This window comes from Rhea pennata, chromosome 27 (assembly GCF_028389875.1).
Source record: "Rhea pennata isolate bPtePen1 chromosome 27, bPtePen1.pri, whole genome shotgun sequence".
NCBI lineage: Eukaryota > Metazoa > Chordata > Aves > Rheiformes > Rheidae > Rhea > Rhea pennata.
The window spans coordinates 724913-747791 of record NC_084689.1 but is presented as its reverse complement, the minus strand read 5'-3'; the positions used below and the strand labels follow the sequence as shown (position 1 = coordinate 747791).

At 53.9% G+C, this 22879-nt stretch overlaps 1 protein-coding gene across 1 annotated transcript; it reads right to left on the bottom strand.

Moving 5' to 3' along the window:
- Window positions 1-138: 138 nt before the first annotated feature.
- ARHGAP45 (Rho GTPase activating protein 45) lies at window positions 139-22361 on the bottom strand. Its single transcript, XM_062596385.1, has 23 exons — window positions 22170-22361; window positions 19762-20092; window positions 17815-17958; window positions 16279-16363; window positions 15636-15708; window positions 15027-15105; window positions 13951-14088; window positions 13379-13443; window positions 12567-12677; window positions 11760-11840; window positions 10953-11132; window positions 10135-10272; window positions 9630-9820; window positions 9035-9195; window positions 8500-8577; window positions 7988-8089; window positions 7445-7608; window positions 7020-7208; window positions 6500-6637; window positions 4676-4917; window positions 4073-4334; window positions 3654-3756; window positions 139-3193 (listed from the first exon to the last, which is right to left on the bottom strand). Exons 1-23 carry the CDS (start codon window positions 22257-22259, stop codon window positions 2694-2696), a joined length of 3645 nt encoding a protein of 1214 aa, XP_062452369.1. The 5' UTR covers window positions 22260-22361; the 3' UTR covers window positions 139-2693.
- Window positions 22362-22879: the final 518 nt, after the last annotated feature.

Below are 22879 nucleotides of genomic sequence, written 5' to 3'. Positions count from 1 at the left end.
TCTGTTTCCATTCCCTTGAAGTTTACAAACTTTAAGAGCATTTCTAGTAAATTAATGAAGTATTTCCCTGCAGTGCTTAGCCTCGTGCAGTCATGAGTTTTGAGTCTGGAAAATCCTGATCTCCAGAACAGACACAGGTTTGAACATACTGATTTTATTCTTGAAGACGTGCTAATTTGAACACAGCAAAACATAGAGCACAGCTTCATACAGCAGTACAAATATGTCACAACAAACACCCCTTACTGTCTCTATGCTGAATTCATATACATGTAGAAGGATGCCTGTTACCATGTGAAGCTCAAGCACAGCTTTTGCAATACATTGATTTCAAGGGCATTTCCCTTCCCTAACTCACACTCACCCATCATCCATCCTCACAAACACAAATGGTACCGCCAGTGGTGGTAGTTCTGTAGCAAGAGGGAATCAGCATGATTTCTCTTGCTACCATGGAAATGATCTGCTGGAAAATCTGACCATCTTGTTGAAGAGCTATGGGGAAGAATGTTTCACAAGTCTTATCTAGCTCTTCTTTGGCTCAGTTGTAAACTACTTGACTGTGTAGTTAGCTTCTGTTTTGTGTACCTTTTAGTTACTGTACTGAGATGCACTTCAAATTAATCTTGGAGAACTCTGGCAATTGTAAAGCCCAGGCTCTCTACACTGTTATGAAGATTTGATACTTTTAAGCACTGGCTCAGACATCTATTCGATGACCCAAATTACAGTAATGAGGTGTGTATAACCTACAGGTGCCACCCACTATATTTTAGCTGGAATATCATTCTAGCTTCTCACTTGACCTCCTGAAACAGGCTGAAATTTTTGTTTTTGCCTTTCCCCCTTGCTGTCCACTATTTGTCTGAGTGCTCTTAAGACTTACAAAGGTCAGCAAAAGATTATTTGATATCTAGCATTTCGCTGGAGAAGGGTTTGTCTCGTTCATTAAAAAAACAGCTTTGGATCTGTGCAGTTTCATAGGAGCTATGGGCTTCTAGACACTTGTGCATGCTAGCCCTTGTGCATCTAACTTGGACAGGGATCTCCTGGTCTTTATTCAGCATATGCCCTGCTGAGTTGAGCCTAGGGACACTCAACAATGGCAATAGGAATAAAGTCCAAACCCGTGTACAAGCAGAGTAATAAGAAGAAACAGCTTTCAGCTCTTTCAAGCTTAGTATCTACTTTTCTCTTCTATGCTTCAGTGCAGGAAAGTGTCTAGCTTTGAAAAATATTCTGGCTGATCCTGTTTAACTTCTTTTGTCAGCAGAGGTAGTGGATATGTGTTGAAGGATCATCTCTTAAGCAACCTTCTTCCTTCCCCCCCAGTCTGAAAAAACAGAAAACAACCCTTCCCCCAACCCTTTTTCTGTCACAGGTTGTTTATTGATTGAGGCAGTGGCAGTCCTGTAGGGGAAACATCTCCCCTTGCATCTGGACAGAGAGCAGGTCTTCCTCTCAGGGACAGGTGGAAGAGCAGAGGCCTAGTGCTAGATTTGCAACTTTTGACTGTTGCAGCTTGAAGACCTAATGTCTATTCAAAGCAAAAAAATCTACCTGAGAGATCATGTAATGCTCAGGACTACGAAGCTAGGAAAATCTGTACCTAGAGCTTGTTTATAGCCTGTGGCTTGCTCTTTGTGTGGCTCCTGCCAAGTAGAAAAAAAATGCCCATTAATACAAGTAGCAATGCAAACCTGTCAGCTGAGCCAGGAAAGGCACATCACTGTTTGAGCCCTGTGTTGCTTAGAAGTACTGAGGCTCTTGCAGTAAATTCATAGCTGGACTTTGGATGCCTGGTACAGTCAGTTACAAATGCTCGATGTACCTTCTAGGGCCTTGATAAGGAGTGCAGCCTCAGCCCTAAAGCACTCTATGCTATACTCAAGATAGTGTGCCTGACTTTCACTAGGCTGCTTTGAAACCAGCACTCTTCTAGCAAGATCTTCCCTTTCTTGTGCGCTCTTTCCCAAGCTGAAGAGCCAGCCTGCATGTAGCAGTGCTAGGAGTTGTCCCAGTCTGTCTGTGCTGCTCCCATGGCTTCCTGTTGTGCCTGTGTTTCCCTGGATGCTGCAGGATGCTTTGCCATGCAGCACCTCCTGCTACTCAGAGCAAGTAGGGAGCCAAGTCCTGCAGAAGAAAAGCATTTACTGTCCAAAGCAGTGCATCCTTAAAGCATGCTGGGTTTTACTCCCACCTGTTTCTGTTTGACCCTGATACCTGGTATTCAGGGTATTCTTCCCTGTACCATCTCTAGGCAGTTGTTTTCCCTCTTGAAGCTACAGCCAGTTTGGATCATAAGATCCTTTAATTCTGCGCATCTCTTCCTGCAGTAGAGGTATGGGATTAAGAAATGCAGCAAAGATTAAATTTGTGGCCTGGTGCTAGTAGAGCAAAGGCCTGGGTTTTTTTCCAGTCTTCAACAGCAAGCTAAAGATCCCTCCTGCTTCCATTCCTTTCACAGAAATGTGCTTTATAGACAGAGGTCCAGTCCTGTGGCTACCAGCAGGTGAGAAGCTGATCTGCATTTCCCTGCTGAGGGCTAAGTGACTCAGGGGCTTTGTGTGAAAGCTTCAGTCATTAAACAGAGATGACTGTTGCCTGCAGCTGACACACCAAGCCCTCCTGAGCGGACCTGTGACTTTGTGCTGTCCCTCCTCCTCCCAAAACATCACAGCATTGCATGTTGCTTAGCTGTGTGTGGGTAACTCCTGGGTTTTGCTCCTCTGCCCCATCCCAGTGTCCGTGGCATTCTTGCTAGGTTGCTTAGATAAACCTGGGCTGCTGCTCACTGCCTGACTTTGTGGCTGTTTTGGCATCTTGTTGCTAAATACTGTGCAGCAGCTGGTGCCCTGTGCAGTCACAGGCATAGATGTGTTATTGGATTGGTTTGTGTTGTAGTCCGTGTGAGCAGCAGAGGGGCTGCTTTCGGGATATTCTTCCAGATCACTTTGCTCTTCTCCTGGGGGGCTGAGGCAGTGGGAAGCCGTGTATTCCGCATCTGACTGGCCTGTGCTGCATGTTCGGCTCCGTTGTCCCTCGCTCCCGTCATCGCAGAACTGAGCTTCATCTGTGCTTGTCTCGCTCCCCTGTTTTGTGAGCTGCATTCTTGGCTTTCTGTCTGCAGCAGCCAGCAGCTCCCCGCTGTCTTCCAGCTCAGAGTCAGAATCAACTGAGCGATTGCCAGACTCTAAGGGGCACATGAAGCCTTGTGTTACTTTCTAGCCCAGCACTATGGGTTTAACAAAAGCTTTGTTCAGCAAACTCTTGGTGTCCAGGATAAGGTAATTGCTAGTAGTGGCACTGGAGGCTCTGTCCTCATGGATTTTGGCATACTGGACAATTTCTTTTTCCTTTTAAAATCTACCTCTGTAGATGACACTGCCCTTGTATGAAGCCCTTGCCTTTGGTTGAGTTCACCAAAGAAAATGCAAGAATGAAAGTAGTTGTGGCCAGTGATGACATAAGCACCTACCAGATATTAGAGGAGGCCTATAGCAATCAAGTGATAGCTTTTGGCCGTGTTTTTGAATTTGTGAAGCTGGTATCCTGAAAGCGAAAGGCCTCTGGAACCCTTTCCGCATCACTTTGTACCTTCTGAAAGACCTATGCCCACATTGGAGGGGAGCCTTTCGGTGCCTTTCACTCACCTCCGTATGAGTCTGCACTGTAATCCAAATTCCCCTTCTCTGAAGGCAGTTCTAGGCAGGGAATGCTGCCATGAGGAGCTGCAGGCTGTGAGCTTGTGTCCTGCTGGGGGAGAGAAGCAGAGGTATGATCATGAGGCCTATTGTTTTTCTTTAATTCCTGTTTACAGAGAGAAGATGCTGTCAGTTAAGCTAATGAATTAAAAGCATAGGAGCTATTTTGAAATGCAAAGGCATAGACTCCAAAATGGAGTAATCTAAACACCAGAGAAATGTTCTTATGGAGACATATCACACCAGTATTTAGATCTACTTCCGTATGTAGACAGGTCCTCAGAAAGTCTGATTTGTGCAAAGCTGCAAGTACAAATAGATTGTCTCTACAACCCCTAACTTTGCTCCCTTCCCTAGATATCTCATACCACATTAGAGCAGCTGGCTGCCTCCTCCTCAGCATCTGTGGCATATTTGCTGGAATCAGCCAGCAGTGTGGTATCGTTGTTCTCAAAGATGGTCGTATAGAAGATGATGAGTGCCTCAATGATGCGAGCTTGGTGGGGATAATCAACCAGTGAGGACAAGGAAATAGTTGCATCTGTGGGCCTTGGACGCATGAGTGTTGGCCCAAAGACAATGCCCAGATTGCCTGAGGTCATCTTGTTGTCCTGTTCCACTTCCACAATCCTGGAGAGGAAAAAGAGCAACTTGTGAGGATGAGCAGGCTGGCAGGTGGAGAGAAGGGACAGGTGGGTGGGGGGAGCTCACCCAGCCTGGCATATCCAGGCAGGAGTAAATGCTGGACTGGCAGCACAGAAATGCCGTTTCTAGCACAGATGGCAGCTTTTGTGAGTGGCAGAGAAGGAGCTGTAGCCACTGATCTACCTTACAGCTGCTAGGAAAGGCTGAGCTGTCCCCACTGTCAGTGTGGTTTGAGCGAGGTGGTACTTGACCTCCTTTCTCCCATTACAAGGGAGAAAGGGAAGGTACCCCAGCACCTGAGCTAGTCCTGGAATAGCCTTTCTCACCTTCTCAGATGCTGCAGAAGGTACTGGAGCGTGGCCATATTCTCCCAAGGAAGCTCCTTCAGCAGCTCCTTCAGCTTCAACACCAGAGTCACAACCACCTTGTCTGTGTCGGCTCCTTTGTCCACCAGATCAGGACCCCCTTTCCCGCTCTTGCCTTTGGACTCGCTGCTGCCTTGTAAGCTCTCCTTGGCCAGGCCCATGAGTTCATTGTACATGCGAAAGGGCATAATGGGCTCTGGCAGCTGCAGGAAGGAAGATCAGAGAGGAGGTGAGTCCCTGGAGAGCCATGCCTCCCGCGACTGGCAGGAGGCAAGCCTGTCCGTTACCCAGAACACACTGAGGATGTTTGTTTGTCCATCTCCTGAAGTGAGTAAATGCAGCTTCATTTGTCGTAGCCAATAAGTGCCTGTGAAGTTCAAGCAAAAAGCAGCATTGACCAACCCCTTGGTGCTCTGCGCTGGATAGCTGCCTCTGGTAGAAGCCAAGGAATTCTTTTTTTCCTCTATAAAAGACCTGGTCAAGGGCGGACATAGTAGATAAGAGGTTGTTACAAAAAAGGACAGGAGTTAATTTTCTCTAGGAGTAAAAGGCAAGACGTAATCAGCTTAGCTTGCAGCAGAGGTGGCTGAGGTTAAATGGGAATATCTGGCTTTGAAGATTGCATAAAGCATCCAAAGCAGCATGTTAACCAGTTTGTAGATTTCCATCACTGGCACTGTTTTGAGAATAGCTTGAACAGATGCTTTTGGGGGATAGATTGTCCCTCACAGTGGAGCAATGATGCCTTCCAATTCAGCCCTCTTGCAGAGCAACTTTAAATTGGTTTATCTGCAGTGTCGAGCTAGAGATTGGAACCTGGATGGTTCAGGACCAACTTCCTCCCTTTCCACTCCGCTTTTCTTCTCTGGAGAAACCACCGAGACATTTCAGAATACTTATCTCCCTCTCTTTATGCAGGGAACTTAGGGAAAAGTCTCTCCATCCTTGAGCTGGGTATCTGAGCTAGATTCCTGAGTTAAGGCAGTAGGAACCCTCCCATGGAGTTACATCTCTTCTGCCAGGCCTCAAAGAAATGCAGCACTAAAGAGTTAAATGGTAGAAGTGCAAAACAAAAGAGAAGTTCCTTCCCCTCCTTCTGCGTTGTGGTGGCTTGTTTGAGGATGTGGGTCACACAGTTTGCATTGCAAGTTTCATATACGGGAGTCTTCGCTGAATAAAGAAGGAGTTTGGTACAAAACTGCCTTGAGCATCAAGATGAAAACAAGTGACTGGGCACACCACAGATCTGACTTTACAAGGAGAGCGCTGGTCAGGGAGAAGTGAGTTCAACCCCTTGCTCTGCCATGTGGAGTGACATTTGTTAGATCACTTCCCTTTTGCTTACTTAGTTCCCTAATTGCAAACGGATGGACTTCTGTAGGTTACATTTCTGTGGATAAGATCTTTGCTGCTACAGCAATGGAGGAACCATGCAAAGACTGATTGCGTGTGATTTGTGTGAAAGTTTACTGACTGAAAGCGTGAAACCTACAGTTCACTCAGAGGAGATGCAGCATGAGCGCTGTTGGGGGAGACTGTTTACTTCTCCACTTCCCATTTGTATACATGTACATGTCTTCATCACTGATTCATCCTCAGCTAGGAGGAACCTCTTTCACCAACACTATCATAGCTATGTAGCAGATGGATATTAAGCTCAGTTTGTGGAAGAATTACTCCTGTCAGGGGTGTCTCAGTGAAGGCAGGTTTGTTTTTGAAAAGTTAGTTCTACTGGTCATCTGTCATCTACCTTCCCCTTAGCAAAAGGTATCACCAGCATCTTACCTGTCTCAGATAGAGCTTCAGGACATTGCTGATATCATGAGGGGAAGCCTGGGATAACTCCACTAGCTCTTTCCCATTCTCAAATGCCTGGCAAAGCTTTTCCACACGAGTCTTTACACCATTAACTCGGTAGATGCCCTACAAAAGGGAGAAAAATGGAATTGAAGCGCAGACAGATGTTTGTATTCAAGTTTGCATGAGATGGGGAGCTTCTAGTTCCCATTCTCTCATTTTGGGGTTGGAAATCCCTCTCAGAAGTAGTTCTGGGACAGCTGTTTCAGCTCAGATGTTACCATCATTCCTGTTTCATAGACAGAAAAGAGAGGGAGATAAGAAAAGTGAGCTTGCAAGGTCAGAGTTCATTAGTATCAGGGCTAAGATCATAACCTGGGGCTTTCTGACTCCCTACCTCCTAGTAATCTCAAAAATGAGAGTGTTAGTTTTCATACCAAGACAGAAGACCATTTCAGGAGAAAGCAGCTGAGCCCAGATGAAGGGTAGGGAAGGGAGAGTGCTTCACCTTGGTTTTCAGTGCCCGCTTCTCAATCTCAGATATACACTTCTTGATGATAAAGGGGATGCCATCTGAGCTACTCTGAGTAGCCTTTGTGAAGTCTTGCCCAAAAAGCTGCAGCTTCCCTTGGAGTTTCTTGTGCCCACATTGGATGGCCAAAGTTTCCAGACACTTCTTGTGGCAGGCGAGGTAGCACTGGGTAAAACAGAAAGATGGTTGAAGGCAAGAGGCAGCACCCTCTACAATGACACCCAAGTGACATAAGTTACAGCACAATATGCTGCTGCAGAATGTGGATGAGGTGCAGAATGAGGATGAGGTGGATGAGAGGACTTGAAGAAAGTGATGCATCACACAGTGTGTACTGTTTCTGGGCCATATCCTCCACCTGTTCCATCCCACCAAGCTCTCGCCCCTTTCCCCAACTTTACCTCCTCACATTCTGCTCCCTGGAAGTAAACGTAGCTATTGCACTCCCGACATTTGGAAGGGGTACGGAGCTTCCTCAGCCGATGAGTCTGGGCAGCCTTGGATAAGCCAACATTTCGGAAAGGTCCTGTTGGAGCAGTCATTTCTGGGGTGATCCCATTGATGCCTACAAGCAGAATGAAAACAAATACCTTCCACATGTTGAGCTAAGATTAAGCAAGATTGAACATAATGGTCACTGCCACAGATCTGTCATTCAGCTAGGTGTGCTAGTTCTAGCAGCGTTACAGATAACCTGTACTCTGAGGTCTACAGTCCTGGCTTATCTGTTCCCACTGGCTTTAGCAGAGCTCATTCATTTGTAAAGAAAATGCTAGTAGATTCCTTATGGAGTTACTGTCATTTCAGATTTCCTCCCAGCAATTGTTCAGCTCTACTAAATCACCCCAGGAAAAGTCAAGCTGCAGTTAACATTGTCATGGTGTTGGAGTACGGAGCCACACGCACAACAGAGTCGCCGGTTCATTTCCCATTTTATTACGTACTCTGCTCAAAGGAGGCAGCATTCTCATCCTTCTCTTCCAGCTCCTCACTGGAGGACATAGTGCCATTGGAAGACAATCGCTGGAGTTTATGGCTGAATTCACCTGTCAAAACAAAAACCGCAGGCGAATTAGATTACTGGCAAAGTTGTATGTCTTCTGAGTGGGCTCTCATGTGTTTGATTCCCACAGCAGAGAGTCTTGTGGCTTGTATTGCTGGGCTGAATATTTCTAGTGAAAAACGAGAGATTTCTTTTGAGCTAGCACAGGCAATACATTCCCCTATAATGCTTTGCAGCGCCGTAGTCTGCAGTTAGCGTAGTGATGGTTCAATGCTCCCGCATCCCACCTGCTGTTCAAGACTGGGATCAGAGCAGTTATTTGTGACATAGAGGTGTATTTTAAGGCAGATAAAAAAGAAGCAACAGCCCCCCCCCACTTCCATTACACTACACTTAGGATGACTTTAGTAGAAGGGGAAACACAGCCTGCCCTGCACGGCTTTCTGTATCTACCTGCGTTTGAATCCAGGCTGCTGTCCACTTCGGTAATGGAGGTTGGCCAAGATTTATGAACCTGGTGTCCCCTCCCACCTGCAGAAGAAAACACATAGTCCATTCAAGATTGTTTCCTGGGTACAGGAGAGTAACACAGGAGAACAGTCTAGAGACTCTGGGGGACATTTAAGTTACTGAAGGAAGCTGTTCAGTTAGCTGGTTACAGGCAGGCTGAAGGAACTAGTGTGGTTGTAGTATGTTCAGTAGCACATCCAGCAAGGGAAATAAGAGATGGGAAGATAGAGAATGAGCTATGAAGTAACAGCAGACAGCAAAGAAAAATGTATCTACTCTGTGTCCTTCAGGAAATTCAGCTTACAAGGCTTCTTCTTCCAGCCTGTCCTATTGCTGCAAATAGAAGCCCTGGCCCTTGGTATCCCTCTCAAAGGAGGGAGCTATCCTTGCTTTGCTCCAGAGCAGAAGGAGGCAACCAACACCTGAAAAGAGTGGTGTTGGGAAACGTAATGGACAGGCTTCTCTGCTCCAGTCTCACCTCTCCTGTCAACTGCCACAGCTCCGCTTTGCTGCTCCTTGACCCCTGCCCCTCCATCTGAGATGGAGGCATCTTTGGGCAGCCCAGCTCCATCTGGGCTGGCGTTTGTTGCAAAGTCATTGGCATTGAAGCTTCCTTTCCGTGTTCGATTAAAGGGGGACCTGGTGGGCAGAAAGAAGGAGAAAAGGGAATGTTAAAATGGATGAAAAGAAAAGAGACACTTGAAAATCCTATTCACAGCTGCTATCTGCCTGTCTTGGGATTTACAGCCCTCTAAAATACCAGATAGCCTGTCTCATCCATTAGCTCTTTCAGTGAAACTCCTCCCTGCTTCTTAAGAGAGGAGGAGTTACTCCTCCAGCAGTAGGATGCTCATGTCCTTTGCTGCAAAAAGCAAGGTGAGAGCACTGAGTTGTGAGAATTCCCGTGTGGTCCAGCCTCAGCTTTCTCAGCAGGACCTGCCTTCAGGCACACTGAAAACATACTGACTTCGGCAGGAGAGCATTGTGCAAGCCCAGGGGAAGGTTACAGGCAATACAGAAGAAAAGTGTAAAACAGACCCTCCTGCAACGATCTGCCCTCCCTCCTTTCCTACCAGGCGTTGTGTGACACATAGGGCTCAAAGTCGTATTGGATCTCAGGTTCGTCTCCTCGCTGCAGCTGTTTGACGTGCGAGGCATACTGCTGCCCAGGATCGTAGAGTTTGCTGCTTTCACACAGTGTCTGAAAGTAAACAGGCAGCGGAGCCGTCTGCATGTGCATGATCTGGTAGAAGGAGATCGTGGCCTGAAAATCACACGGAGAATCAGACATGAGCTTTATGCGGGGATGTACAAGGAGACAAGAAACTCATGATTAGATGAGAAACCAGAAACCCAAAGTGGTGCTTGGTCTGCAGCCTTGGGCCTTGGCTTTTCAAAGCACGAGGGAGTGAAGAGAGCTGTACATGAGGCCCACCTGGACCTCACCAGAAACAGGAGCTGCTAGGCCTGCTGTGCTGGGGAGGCAGCTCTGAGCCTCTCCTGAGCATGTGATGTGCAAGGTGCTGGGTACTGCCACCCTCCCTGCCCTTAGGGCCATCTTAAGCAAGCCCTACTCACCAGTTTGATGGTCTGGTCACTCTGTTTGATCACTTCGTGGATCTGCCGCAAGGCATTCACCTTAGTATCCTCCAACTCCTGCTTCTGAGTGTTTGCATCCGCAACACATGTCCGATACGTGGCCATTGCCTCATCTGCCTGAGAGTTGGGAGAACAAGAGATGGAAACCGTGCAGAAGGAAAGAGTATGGCTGCTCTGGAAATGGCCCCAGCACCCCGCATTCCTGGCCTAGGACTCCGCACTGCAATAATTCAGCCTGGATAGTGCCAGGGAAATGAAGCCTCCCTCCCAGAAGTGTTACAGCGTAAGTGCCATTTACATTCCTCCAGGCTTTCCTGCACCATGGCTGAGGACCATCAGGAAGCTCAGTTCAGTCTCTCTCTCTCTCTCTCTTTTTTTTCTTTTTTTCTGGGCCTGTCCTGTGCTAGGACAGCAAGAAATGAGAAGGTTTTTGTAAGGCAGACCCTCATTCACCAAGAGGTCTGTGGAGCCCATCCAGAGCATTTGAGCAGCTGCCAATTGCCTGCCAGGGGCAGCAGATTCCCTTGGGCCATCCACCAATGGTCTAATGAAAATAGCTGGACACCAAGAAGACATTGGAGCTGGCTCAGTGGCACCAAAAAGAGCTCTTTGTGTGCTGGGGGAAGAGGCAGCTCTAACAGGACTTGGGAGCAGGGAGGGATTGAGTCCAGGACAGCAGCACTGATGAGCTGTGTATCAGCTGTCACCCAAAAGAAGCCTTTGAGCATCCATTCACAGGCTAAGAAAGGCAAAGAGGCTCCTTGCTTGGCCAACATCCAGAGCTGTTATGTTCCTACCTTGTTCTTGGCTTCCTCTTCCAGCCGCCTCTTCTTGTCCAGGGCTTTGGTGGTGATGCTGCTGGTGGTGTTCTGCTGTTCCTCCTCTGCTTTCACTGCCATGTACTTTGCCTTATCATGCTCCTCACAGCGCTGCATGTATATCTGTTTGGCCTTGCGCAGGTTGGCCTCTGCATCTTGCTGTCAATGAAAACGGTGACCCAGGGTGAGGACTGAACTCTGCAAGGGGATCATCATCTCCTACATGCTGCCCTGGGAGATTCATGGATGTGACCATAGACTGGGCCATTAGCTGAGCATGAGCAAGTATGGAAGGAGGAGCCTTTCACTTGTAAGGTGCTGGGACAGGAGCCATCCCTTTGTAATGTGATTTTGCATGTCTCAGGACAGCAGGATTTGGGTCTTTGACTAGGACTCTTCCAGCTTCAGCATTACAGCAATAGTTAATATTAAGGGGAGAGCTCTTGAGTTTTTATAGGGAAACTAACATGGGGATCTGGATGGCCAAAGCTCCTTTCCATCTGTGTGTTGCTGTCTTGTCCCATGAGGGCAGAGGGGCTGCAAGGCATGGCTATATCCCCTCCAACTCCCATGCTGCAGAGAGGCCAGGAGGCCTCTTGCATCCCTCTTTCTCTGGGGTCCTCAAGCACAGCAGGCTCTGGAAGAGGCAATCTAGCTCAAAGCAACCAACACTTATTTTAGAGGGGTAAGAAGTCTAACGTCATCTATGAGAAACGTGGTGAGGATACTTAAGGCAGGAATCAGGGAACACAACCCCAGCCCATGCTGTGTGTCTCTGTTACGCACCAGTTTCCTCTGTGCCCGGTGCCACTGCTCTTTGATCTCCTTCCTTCGCTTCTCATGTTCAAGGCGTCTCACTGTTAGTGGCTGAATCAGGAGGGAGAAGGAAACAACACAGCAGTTTGAGCCAAATGCTTGTGGTTCTGCCCTTTGCAAAAAGCTTTGCAAGGGAAAGTTTCCTGTAGTGGTTATTATCATTCCAGATAGCACAACTGGGCTCAGTAACAGGGAAGATTGGTGTCATGGACAAAAAAATTGCAGCCTGGAAAGCACCAAATTCAGTTTCCCTTCAGACTGATCTAAGCAAGAGCCTCGCTCTGCAATAACAGGACATCAATTCTCTCTCCCTGGCACACAGCTCCAGAGAGCAGATGTCTCTGGGAGATCAATGTAACTTGGTCTATGCTGAAGAGGAAACGTGCAGACACAGAGAGGCCTCAGACGAGGTAGAAAGCAATAATGAGGTGCTGTTTGTTCCTGCCAAACTTTGTGAGATCCCCCCAGGCCCTTTACTGATAACCCTGAAAGACCAGACAACTGGATTGCAGTTCCTAGAAGAGTTGCCTGTGGTACCAGAGCGTAAGGACCAGCCTTTGCTCACTGCGCACAGCCTCTGGGCGAGAGCTGTTTTCAGATAGCCTTCCCTGAGGAAGAAGGCATTTCCTGCTTCCCAGGGACACAGACCTCAGAGACCATTTCCACGCTGAACTGAGTCGACCAGTTCAGGACTCTGCACATGTGTCTGAGCACCCGTGCATATACAGGGGGGTGGGGTGGGGTGGGTGTCTGCGCTGCGCTTGGGCGTTCTCCCACCTGAAGGAAGGTTTGGTGCTGTAAGGTGTTGGCAGCTTGCAGAACTGATGTCCCATACTCCATGTCCTGCTCCAGAGCTAGCAAGTAGATCGACAGGAATGGCATATTTGTCTGAGAAATGAAAAAATGCATGACCTTAACACTGTGTCGTGAAACATGGGAGACACATTCTCCAATCTCTCAATTCTCCAAAGTTTGTGGGGAGAAATGTTAGAGGCTCAGCTTGCCTGCTAGCCACTGGTAAAAGCCCAGCCCTGGACTGAACCAGTGTGGTCACAGAAAGAGTCTCCTTGGAGGGAGACCAGAGGCCTGAGGAGGCTTTAAGGACCAAGCCACCTGCCCAGCAGCTTGTGACAGGAACACAGGACGCAGGGCATGTCCATGAGCCAGCCTCGGCTCTCTGTGCTGGCACAGCTGGCAGGGCCAGTGGAAAGACTCCTCTGACATTTGCTTTGCTACGGGTTGACACCACTTGAAGTACTGGTCCTGTTTTGCTCCCAGACTAGGGAGAACTGGGTCTCTGGATGTTATAGTGCTGAGGGGACAGGATTCCCAAAAGCTAAAAGAAGTATTAGATACTGATTGGGGGTGGGGGTGAGGTTGAGGGGTCTCAGCCCTATCCTTTGTTTTGATTCCTTTGGTTTGGATACATTAATTTTGCCAAGCAAAGAGCTTTGGAAAACTGCACGATCAGTCTCCTGGGCTCTAAAGCCAGGTAAATCAAAAAGCTTTCCAGGGCTTCTTGCTCCTGGTGTGGTACAGATACAGCCCAGTACCTAGACACTGTGTGGCTTCTGTGCATGTGGACTTACCTCTTGAGTGATGGTTTGCTTGCAGCTGTTTACCATCTTCTGAAGCCCTTTGGCAAAGTCTATTTCTGGAAGAGTAAGATTGGAAGTGAAAAGACATGAGAAACATAAGAATTTCCTTGCTGATTGAGTTCCTTTGTAAAAACAAATCCAGCATTTAAGGATTTAAGGTGAATATCTAAATTCACCAGTGTTCTTGTAGTGCCTTGCAGCTCTGTCCTCCCCCAGCAATCAGTCTTTGCATATACATGGATGTAGCTTGTCTACAGACACAACAGCATAGGCAGATCTTATTTTAGTATGGAAAAAAACACAAAAATTGACTTGTCCTAGATTATACACATGACGTGAGCAATCCTAGTAAAAACTATGCATGCTGACTTCCAGCCTCCATGCTTAGTTCAGAAGATGATCAGGAATTATCTGTTTCAAACCCATTTCCAGATCAAGATCCGAAAGCTTTGTCTCTATTAACTTCATGCATATCATCTTAGAGGATGTTGATCTGCTCTGATGCTGGCAGGAGTTCAGCCCTGCTGTGGAGAAGACCCCACTCTCCACCCTCTCCCTCTCACCGAGCGTGGTCCTTTTCTCCAAGTAAGTGATGAGGTCCTTCATGTATTTGGAGATGTTTTTGGCATACTGGAGGGCAGCATCTACTCCACCCTCACACCGCTGCAGCATGACATCCACTTCCTCTGCGAGTGGGCGAACTGTGACATGGGGACAGAGGAAGAGAGAGAGGAGAGAGATACTCTGCTATGCTACTGCCAGCCACCGTCGCTCACTGACCCACTCCCTTCAAGTGCCTTGGGGGTTTCCAGAATCACTGAAACAATCAAGAAAGTGCCACACTCGAGCAGAACTGCCTTCCTCACCCTGCAGTGTTTCCGGTGTCTGGCCTGTCTGTTCATTGCCTGCCTCAGCCTTCCTGAAAGTTTGGTGCAAATTCTTCCTGCCCCACCTCACCTAAGTTATCTTGCTGTTCTCTGACTGTGCTGGTGTCCTGCAGGCACCCTCTGCCAACAGCAGCAGCTCTGGGTGCTTCTGTGCTGCCTTTGTTCACCTGTGTCTTCACATTTGCCAGAATTGCTCAGCCCAGGAATGTTTTCCCCAAGCAAACCTAGGCAGCCAACACCCAGTGTGCTTCAGAGCCCTTTTCATGTCTATTTTGAGGTCTTTTACATTACATTCACTGCAAGGAAGAGCAGATAGCTTGGGCACTGGTGCTATTCTAGTAGCTACAGTGACCACAGGCAGCTAGATCAGGGCTCCTTGCCCCTGAGGAGCAAGCCCACACTGTGCTGGTGCTATCTTTGGGAGCAGTACTGCCTGAAACACTTGGCATGGCTTTATGAAGGACCTTGCTAGAGCCAAGCAAATCATCCCTCTTGCCCTTGTAACTCCTTCAGTGCAGCCTAGGAGCCGAGTGCAGCACTGATGTCATGTGCATTGCACGGCTCTTTGGCACAGCCAGAATGAGGGTACTTAAGCACACTGCAGGCAATGAGGCCACGCCAGTACCTTCATCACAGGACCATGGTGGCAGTGGAGAAGATGCCCTTTCCTGTCAGATGTTCCACTCAGCCAGGTACCCTGGCATTCCCCAATCCTGCTGCCATATTCCTACACCTAGAGAACTACCACTTACCTGTGTCATAGCTTTCCATGCCAGATGGCATGCCATCTCCTCCAGGCCCAGGAATCCCTCCGTAGAGACTCTCCATAGACTTTGGAAATGGGGAAAGAAAAGGAACTAATCAGACAAAGAGAAAACAGAGTAGTGGTGGGGTAATCTGGCAAATGGAGGGGAGACCAGAACCCTGAGCTGCTGGAGCTTTTTTTGCTGTTGCTTGAAGTCTGCTGGGCATAGGAAGGTCCTACAGGAAGGTCCTACAGGAAGACTATGAGATATTGGGGACCTCACTGGAGAAATGCCTAGCTCTGTGCACACACCAGATTGAAGCAGAGCTAAGGAGAGAAACCCAGAGTCCTGTTCTCAGTCTCTGTTGACAAAACTACTCCATCCCTTTCCTATCCAACTTCTTTCCACCTTGCCTGTCCCCTTTGCATCTAGCTGCCAGGTGCCTTTCTCCTCTCCTTGTGAGTGGCATTGAGGACAGGACCAGCTCTGCTGGGCCTGGAAATGAGCCTGGAATCCCATGCTGGGGTTTGGGGGCTCTGCTCCTTCCCCAGCCCAGTCTAAGTGCTGCTGTACAGGCCAACCGAGACCCGTGTGATGGAAGCTGGTGTTGCTCACCTGGTTCTGGTCACTAGGTGGGATGGAGAGGATGGTGCTACTGTCCACCTCCCCCATGAGGAACTCGGACACACTGCAACAAGAAGAATACAGCTTGTCAGCAAAAGAAGGGCTGATAGTGGCAAAACAAAGTGGCCTCCAAATGATACCCAGCTCAGGGTACTAGGACCTGATACCTCAGGGTACCAGGACAGGACTAGGACCAAGATGGTTGGAGCTGCAACATTGATTTTAGTGGGGATCGGGTCAGCTCTGTGTGAGATGGGCTTGGCAATGCAGCTAGAGCAGGAGAGGTGGTGGTGGCCAGGTGGCCTGGCTTCACCAGAAGTGAGGCCAGGAGATTGAACCTGCAAGCCCGAGCAGGCTTCAGGGTCTGTCCTGATGCCAGACTGGACCCATGTGCCAGGAACTGCTGGTGCAAGTGGCAGAAGGAGCTTGTGATTTGATGCCTGTACATAAACTCGCACTGTAAATCTGCACTCCCAGTGTGGTCCCAGGCATCCCCTAAACCAACCACCATGTGTGGGGCTGTGCCTGTGGTTAGGTGGTGGGGAAGGGGGTGGAGATGTGTTCCTGCTGGGAGGGGTAGTGGGGTCCACTGTGAAGACCTTCTTTGAGGGAAAGCTGGTCAAAAATCCCTTACGTGCTGCTGAAGGACACTGCAATGGTCTCCACAGCCTTCTCGAACTCCCGCTTGTCTGTCTCATTGTTGGATTCGTAATGGAAACCTGGAAATTGAGGAAATGCAGAAGCCCTGTCATTGCAAATGGCTGTTCCTGCTCAAACCAGGAGAAGGGCTGCCAGCTCCTGTCAGTCTCAGGCCTGCAATGGGCAAGGGGCCTCCATCCCCACAGTGTGTCCTGTCCTTAGACCCTGCTTGGGACCTGCCTCCCCAGAAAGAATGGCCTCGAGGGACCTGGATGCTCCTGGAGATTTTGGGAGGTCTCTCCAGGGCATCTTTGGAAACATGCTGGATGAGAGAATGCTCCAAGCGCAGAAACAGATACCCTGGAGCTGGAGAAGACCAGAGCTGGCTGGTGTCTGGGCCAACTCTGGGGAGGGCTGAGGGGTGCAGCAGGGAGATCAGGACCCTTCCTGGGGGTTATTTCTTTGATCTTGGTCGAGTTAAATGCAAAATGTCTCTGTTTCTTTACCACTCATCTGTCCTATCTCTCAGGACTGATTTCTCTGTTAGCGTTACTTGGCTCATATATTTACTTATTCCCGTTACCCAGGGTTGCTAAAAAAGTGCTGTTGACCATCAGCCTGTTTCACCACCTTTGTAGTCTTGGGCCATCTTCAGAGCCCCCTGCTTTGAGACAGAAAGGCTTCCTACCGGAGGGCTCTCACCCAGGCCGAAAGCGGAGCCGTCCGCGGCACTGGGAACCGTCGCAGACTGTGTTTTCCAGACTCGGGGCAAAGGGACGCTTGCAGCAGACCCCACAGGGGGGTCGATGAAGGCCTGGTCCCACCACCACCACCCTCCCACCTTGCCGCCTGCTCTGCCCTGCGCCTTCCCTGCCCGTGCCCTTGCGAGCTGCCGGGGACGGAGGCCAGGTCGGGGTGCGGACTGGGGTCTGCCTCCACCCCCTGCCCAGCTCGGCCAGCCCCAGGGAGCGTCGGGAGCCGCGACGCGCTCCGTCTCGGGGACGGCCCGCGGCAGGTGAATCAGCCCAGCACTGGGGCTCCTTCCACCCCGCGACGAGGCTTCCTGTCCCTTGCGGTTACCGTTCGGTGTCCAGGAAACGAAGCAGTGACGCAAAATGTTGTGCTCGGCGTGCGGTTAGCTCAGCCCGCCCTCCCTGCTCCCTGTGGCTGTTGTAACTGCTCTTCGGAGGTTTTGCCCTGGCAAGGCGCTCAGCTCGACAGACCCTGATCTTATAAACACAAGGTGCTGCCAGGAGCTATTCAGGAGAGTAATACTTATTTAAGTATTTTTCCTGAGGCCATGCTTGGAAACCCCCCGACAGGGATCTGGGCTCCATCATTCTTGGCACTGCGTGGGCCTTAAAACAAAAATAAAAAGCGGAGAGTCCTGCCCCGGGCTGGTGGCGAGTTTGGACTGTTCTGCCGGGCAGAGCCCAGCGCGGGGGCTGAGGACGTTTGGGACGGGCGCAGGGGGCAGCGGGACGAAGCTCCCCGGAGCACCCGGCTCCCCGGCACCGTCATCTCATCTCACCCTTGACTTTGGAGATGAGGGTCCCTGCGGCCGTCAGGGTCTCCAGGGTGTTGAGCAGCGGGTACTTGTTGATGACCTGGCGCAGGATGCGCAGGGCTTCTCCCAGGCACTCGTGGGCCTGCGGCCGCTGGGACTCCTTGGGGTCTGCAAGAGAAGGGGTGGAAATGGCACGGCTGGCGCGCGCGGGGCGCGTGCATGCACACGCGTGCCTGTATGCGCAGCCGTGTGTGCGGATATCGGCGTGCACCACCCGGGCAGCCCCTGCCTCTCCCTCACCCCGCGCCTGCTCGGGGCTGTCCCAGTCCCTCCGTCTCGCCAGCGCCGTGGCTGTTGGTTAAACCGGCCGGTGCATCCCCCTGCCCGGCACAGCGGTGGGCCGGGGGCAGCCGGACCTTTCGGGCATTACATTTTTCCTTTTTAGCGATTGGTGACAGTGGATGTTCCCTGGGCTGAGGACGCGGCACCGGCTTGTGCTGAGCTGCGAGGCCGGTGCCCACGGCGGGAGCAGAAGCAGCCCTGGAGCGACCCTGGTGCCGCGAGGCGCCTGGCCACGCGCCCGGCGCTGGGACTCGGGCCAGGGCGCTGGCAGCCTTTTTAGGAAGTGAAGAGCCTCAGGAGGGAAGCGCCGAGGAGGGGGCTGGCGAGGGGGGAAGGGAGTCTGGCACACTGCTGCCCGGCCGGGCAAACCCTCCTCCCCTCCCAGCCCCCATCGCAGGGTCGGGAAGGAGTTTCCTCTGCTTCCTCTCACATTTCCAGGCCCCTTCCGGAGTGGGAAGCAGGGAGAGCAGGAGGGCTGGGAACAGGGCTGGGAACTGAGGCCCAGCGGGGCTGGATGGGTGGAGAAGGGAGCAGGACTCTCCAAAACCACTGCTGCATCCCGCAGATCAAGCCTGGCTGCTCGCACTGCTGGGACCTGCTCTCCTTCGCCCCACGGCATCATCCTGCCCGGGCACCTCCGCGAACGTCTGCTGCAGCGCAGGTCCGCGTGGGCCAGCGCCAGCCTCCCGCCGTCTCCCGCGCTCCTCGCCGGCCCGGGACGGTGCTGGCGGCCCCACGCACCACCCTGGCTCTCCCAGCCCGTTGGCTCGGCACGGAGCAAACTGGGTGCCAGCAAAATTGCCAGCCCCAAGGTGGGGATGGAGGTGGGATGGGTGCTGCTCCCGTTCAGAGCAATCTCCTCCCTGCCTGGAGATCCCCACGTTTGCCTGGGAAAGCTGAGGCATCGCCTTCCCGGCCCCGTCCCATCCCCACCCAGTGCCGTGCTCCGCTTCCCCAGGCCGCTGGGGCCGTGCGCAACGCTGCCCTTGGGTTGGGCACCGCCGTTTTCCACTGCAACTGGGGATGCGTCAACATGTTTGCAAAGCCAGCGCTGAAAACGGTGTCATCTGATCCCGCTCGCAGCCCCACCTCGCCGAGATAGCGGCCGCTTCCTCTGCCTGCCGGGAGCCGGGACGCGCTCCCGCGGCCCTCCAGCCCCGCGCCCGGCCCCGCGGCATCGGCCCCGGCCCGCCGGCCGCCCAGCGAGGCTGGGCTGGGGGAGCCGGGGGGTCGTGCCGGAGCCCTGGGGGGCCGGGGGGCCCTGCCAGCCAGCTGGCACCGCCGCACTGTAAACAGGAAAGCGGGCGGATGAAAATAGCTCGCGGGCAGGAAGTCGCGTTATCCTGGCTCCGCGCTCCCGGCAGCCACCCACCACCGCCTCGACCCCCTCGGTGCCACGGCCCCCGGGGACCCGCCGCACCGTGGGGCTCCCGAGGGACCTGCCGTGCCCCAGGGCTCCCCGTCCCCTCCCCACCGGGGCAGGGACCCCCGCCGTGAGTCTGGGTCTGTCTGGGGACCCCAGTGCCCAGGCGCCAGCTGGGAGCGTGGGTGGGTGACCCAGAGTGGCGGGACGGTGCCGGCGGCGGCGCGAGTGGCCCTGGGGGGCCAGGACCCGCCGTGGGCACTCACCATCGCGCAGCACCACGTCCCGCAGGTTCTCCAGGGCGTCCGCAAAGCGGGCCACGTCCGTCAGGAGCTGGGAGATGTCCTCCACGTCGATGAAGGGGCCCTCGCCGCCGTCCATGGGGCTGTAGGACGTGGGAGTCTTGTGCCCCTTGGGCAGGGCCCGGGGGGCCGCGGCAGTGAGGGGGAAGCCGGCAGCGCTAGCATGGCGGCTGAGGCTGGTGGGGCGCTTGAGGGTGCCCACGGCGCTGGGGCTGCTGCTGAGCTTGGTGCTGCCGGGGGACAGGTCCCCCAGGCTGGAGCTGGGCGCCTCCAGGCAATCCTTGCGGGACAGGTCCTGGGGGTGGAGGATGAGTGTGAGGCCCCAGGGCACAGAGGTGACCTGAGCACAGGGACTCCTGGGCCCCCAATGACCCCCTTGTCTAAGGGACTCACAGCCATGCTGTGCCTCAGTTTCCCCACCCTGGCATCCTGGCAGAGCCCGAGAGAAGAGCAGCGGGGATGTGGCACAGCCCTCCCTGCACCACACTGCCAGTGCTTTGAGTCCATTCCCAGGGGATCTCGCACTGGGGGCTGCTGCCTGCAGCAGGGCCAGTTTGGGGCTGGTGCAACAGACAGTCCTGGGGAGACAAGGGCTGCGGCAGCCCCCGGCCGCTGGCATTGCCCAAGGCCCCCAGGCTCCCTGCAGACAAACTTCCCCCCCCCCACCCCCAGCACAGGGGTTTTGCAAGCAGGCATCGGCTCCAAAACCACAGGCCACGCGCTGGCACGGCTGCCCGCCTCCCTGAGTGCCCCGTGCCCCCACCAGCCCCCCTGGATCCAGGTGGGCACACAACAGCTGCCTCGGCACTGCTGCCTCATTCCCTGCTGGCACCCACCACATGCCAGCATTCCCTGTCCTTGAGGACGGCAGGATCCAGCCCCATGGATCCCTTCCTCTTTCTCAGCCTGCTCCGTCCTGGGTCTGGCATGCCCCTGCCCTGCAGATGCCTCTGCCGGGTTGGCGGCGGGGATGGGGACACCATTCAGGACACTGAGTTTGCAGAAACCTTGTGGGCTGAGGGAGCCCCAGATTTCCATGGTGAAAATAGCCTCGAGGGAGAGGCTGGTGGCAGGAACCACGCTGGGGACGAGGGCGAGGACAGGCCCCAGGGAGGTGGCTGAGGAGCTGGGGCGCCTTTCGGCCGCCCGCGGGGCCCTGCACAGTGCGGGAGCCATGTGCCAGCAGAGGCTGAGGGGGGTCCTGCAGCCGCCTTCCCCCCTCGCCCCGCAGCTCCCGCACATCGCTGGAGTGTGACACGAGCACGTTGGGTCTCAGCATCTCCAGCTGGGTGCTGCCCGCTCACTCTCACCTACGCGGGGGCACCGGAAGCCGTGTTTGCTACCGAAGGGGCAGATGCACCGAGCGCCTTCCTCCTGGGAACGACTGGGCTGGGAGCACGAGGCTCCCTTAGACCACAACAAAAGCGAGCGAGGAAGCCCCCAAAGCCACCCCTGGGGCTGGCTCCCCGGCTCCTGGGGTCCCTGGGGGGGGGCTGGCTGCACCCGGGGCCCCCACCCCAAAATGTCCAAGGCCAAGGAACCCCACCTGCATGCCCGCTGGGTGCCCTGGCATACCGTCAGCCGCACGCTGGGTGCGTGGGGCAGCGAGTCCAAGGAGCGCCGGGGCGAGCGGGGCTTGCCCCTGCGGTGCCCCGCCGAGTAGGGGCTGTAGCTGTTCTTGCCAGCCGCCCGCCGGCTGAGCATCCCTCCGGCTGGCTAGCGCAGGCGCCCGCGGGCTGCGCCACCCATGGGCCCCTCTCCCGGGGGCAGCGGGGATGGGCCCCCTGGCTAGGGAGCCGCTGGCGGGGCCACGGTGCCCGGCGGGGCCACGGTGCCAGCGGGGACCTGCAGGTCGCGTGGGCCGGGGCGGGCGCACGGTGCGTGCGCAGTGCCAGCGGGGTGCGCGGACATCCCCGGCCGCCCCACGGAGCCTGGCTACTTCCTCTTGCCCCCTCCAGCACCCGCTGCGGCAGCAGTGGGGAGGAAACAAAGATGGTGCCGAGCCTGGTGGCCCTCCGCTCCTGCTCCCTGTCCCTGGGGAAGGCCAGGAGCTTCTGCTGCCCTCACCAAACCTGCGGCCGCAGCTTGCCCTGCCTGCTGCCCTGGCGCCCCATGGACCCCACTTGCCCGCGCTGCCCCCAGCACGGCCCTTCGGCTGCTGCCCCTCACTCTTCATCCGAGGCAAAACCCTGCTTGGGTCCTGGGGAGCAGGGGCTCCCTTGCCCCGTCCTCCTCCTCACCGTCCCTCTCACTGTCCCCGTCCCTCCGGCCAGTCGCGCTCCCCCTTCGTACTCGCAGCTCTTCCCTGCAGAGCCGTGGGTGCCCCACGGCATCGCCCCCTCCCCACCGGCTGCCTGGCCGGGGTCACTCACCGACAGGGTCTGTGGCACCGGGCTCCCTGCCCGGCTCTTCTTAGATATTGAGGGCGTTTTCATTAACTCGCGTTTCTTCCGTGAGAACATCGCTGGCGGTGGCCGGTGACAAGCCCCCTCCTCGCGGCTGCCCGGGGCCCGGGCACGGCGGCGGCAGCCCCGCGGGTGCTTGGCTGCCGGCGCCGCTCTCCCACCCTGCCGACCACATTAGCTGGTGCAAACTGTCAGGCCGGCGCATGTGACACCGCCTTATTTCCTCATTGGGTTTGCAGGCGAACCCGAAACAGGAAAAGCCAAATGTGTGCCGAGGGCGCGAGGCCGGGAGGAAGGGGGCCGCGGCGGCTCCCGGGCGCTCACCAGGGCGCCGAGGCCCCGTCCCGGCTCACGGCAGGCGGCAGGGCCAGTGCCCACGGGGATGGGGCTCCTGCCGCTCTTCACCCTGGGCCTTCCCTGCGTGGGCCCCTTGTGCTGTGTGGAGAGGCTGGGGAGGGCAATTCATGCGCCCCGGGGCATCCGCACAACGTTATTTTTGGCTCAGACAGGCGCATCCGGAGCAACATAGGGAGTAAAATCCCTGTGTGAGAGGAATGGTCGCAGGCCCTGGGGTGCCCTGAGCAGGGGACGCCAGCAATGGGGGTCCAGGACGCTGCTGCCACGCTGCTGCCCAGATCTTTCCCCAGGGCCGGTGCTGCTGCGGCCCCTGGGCCGGC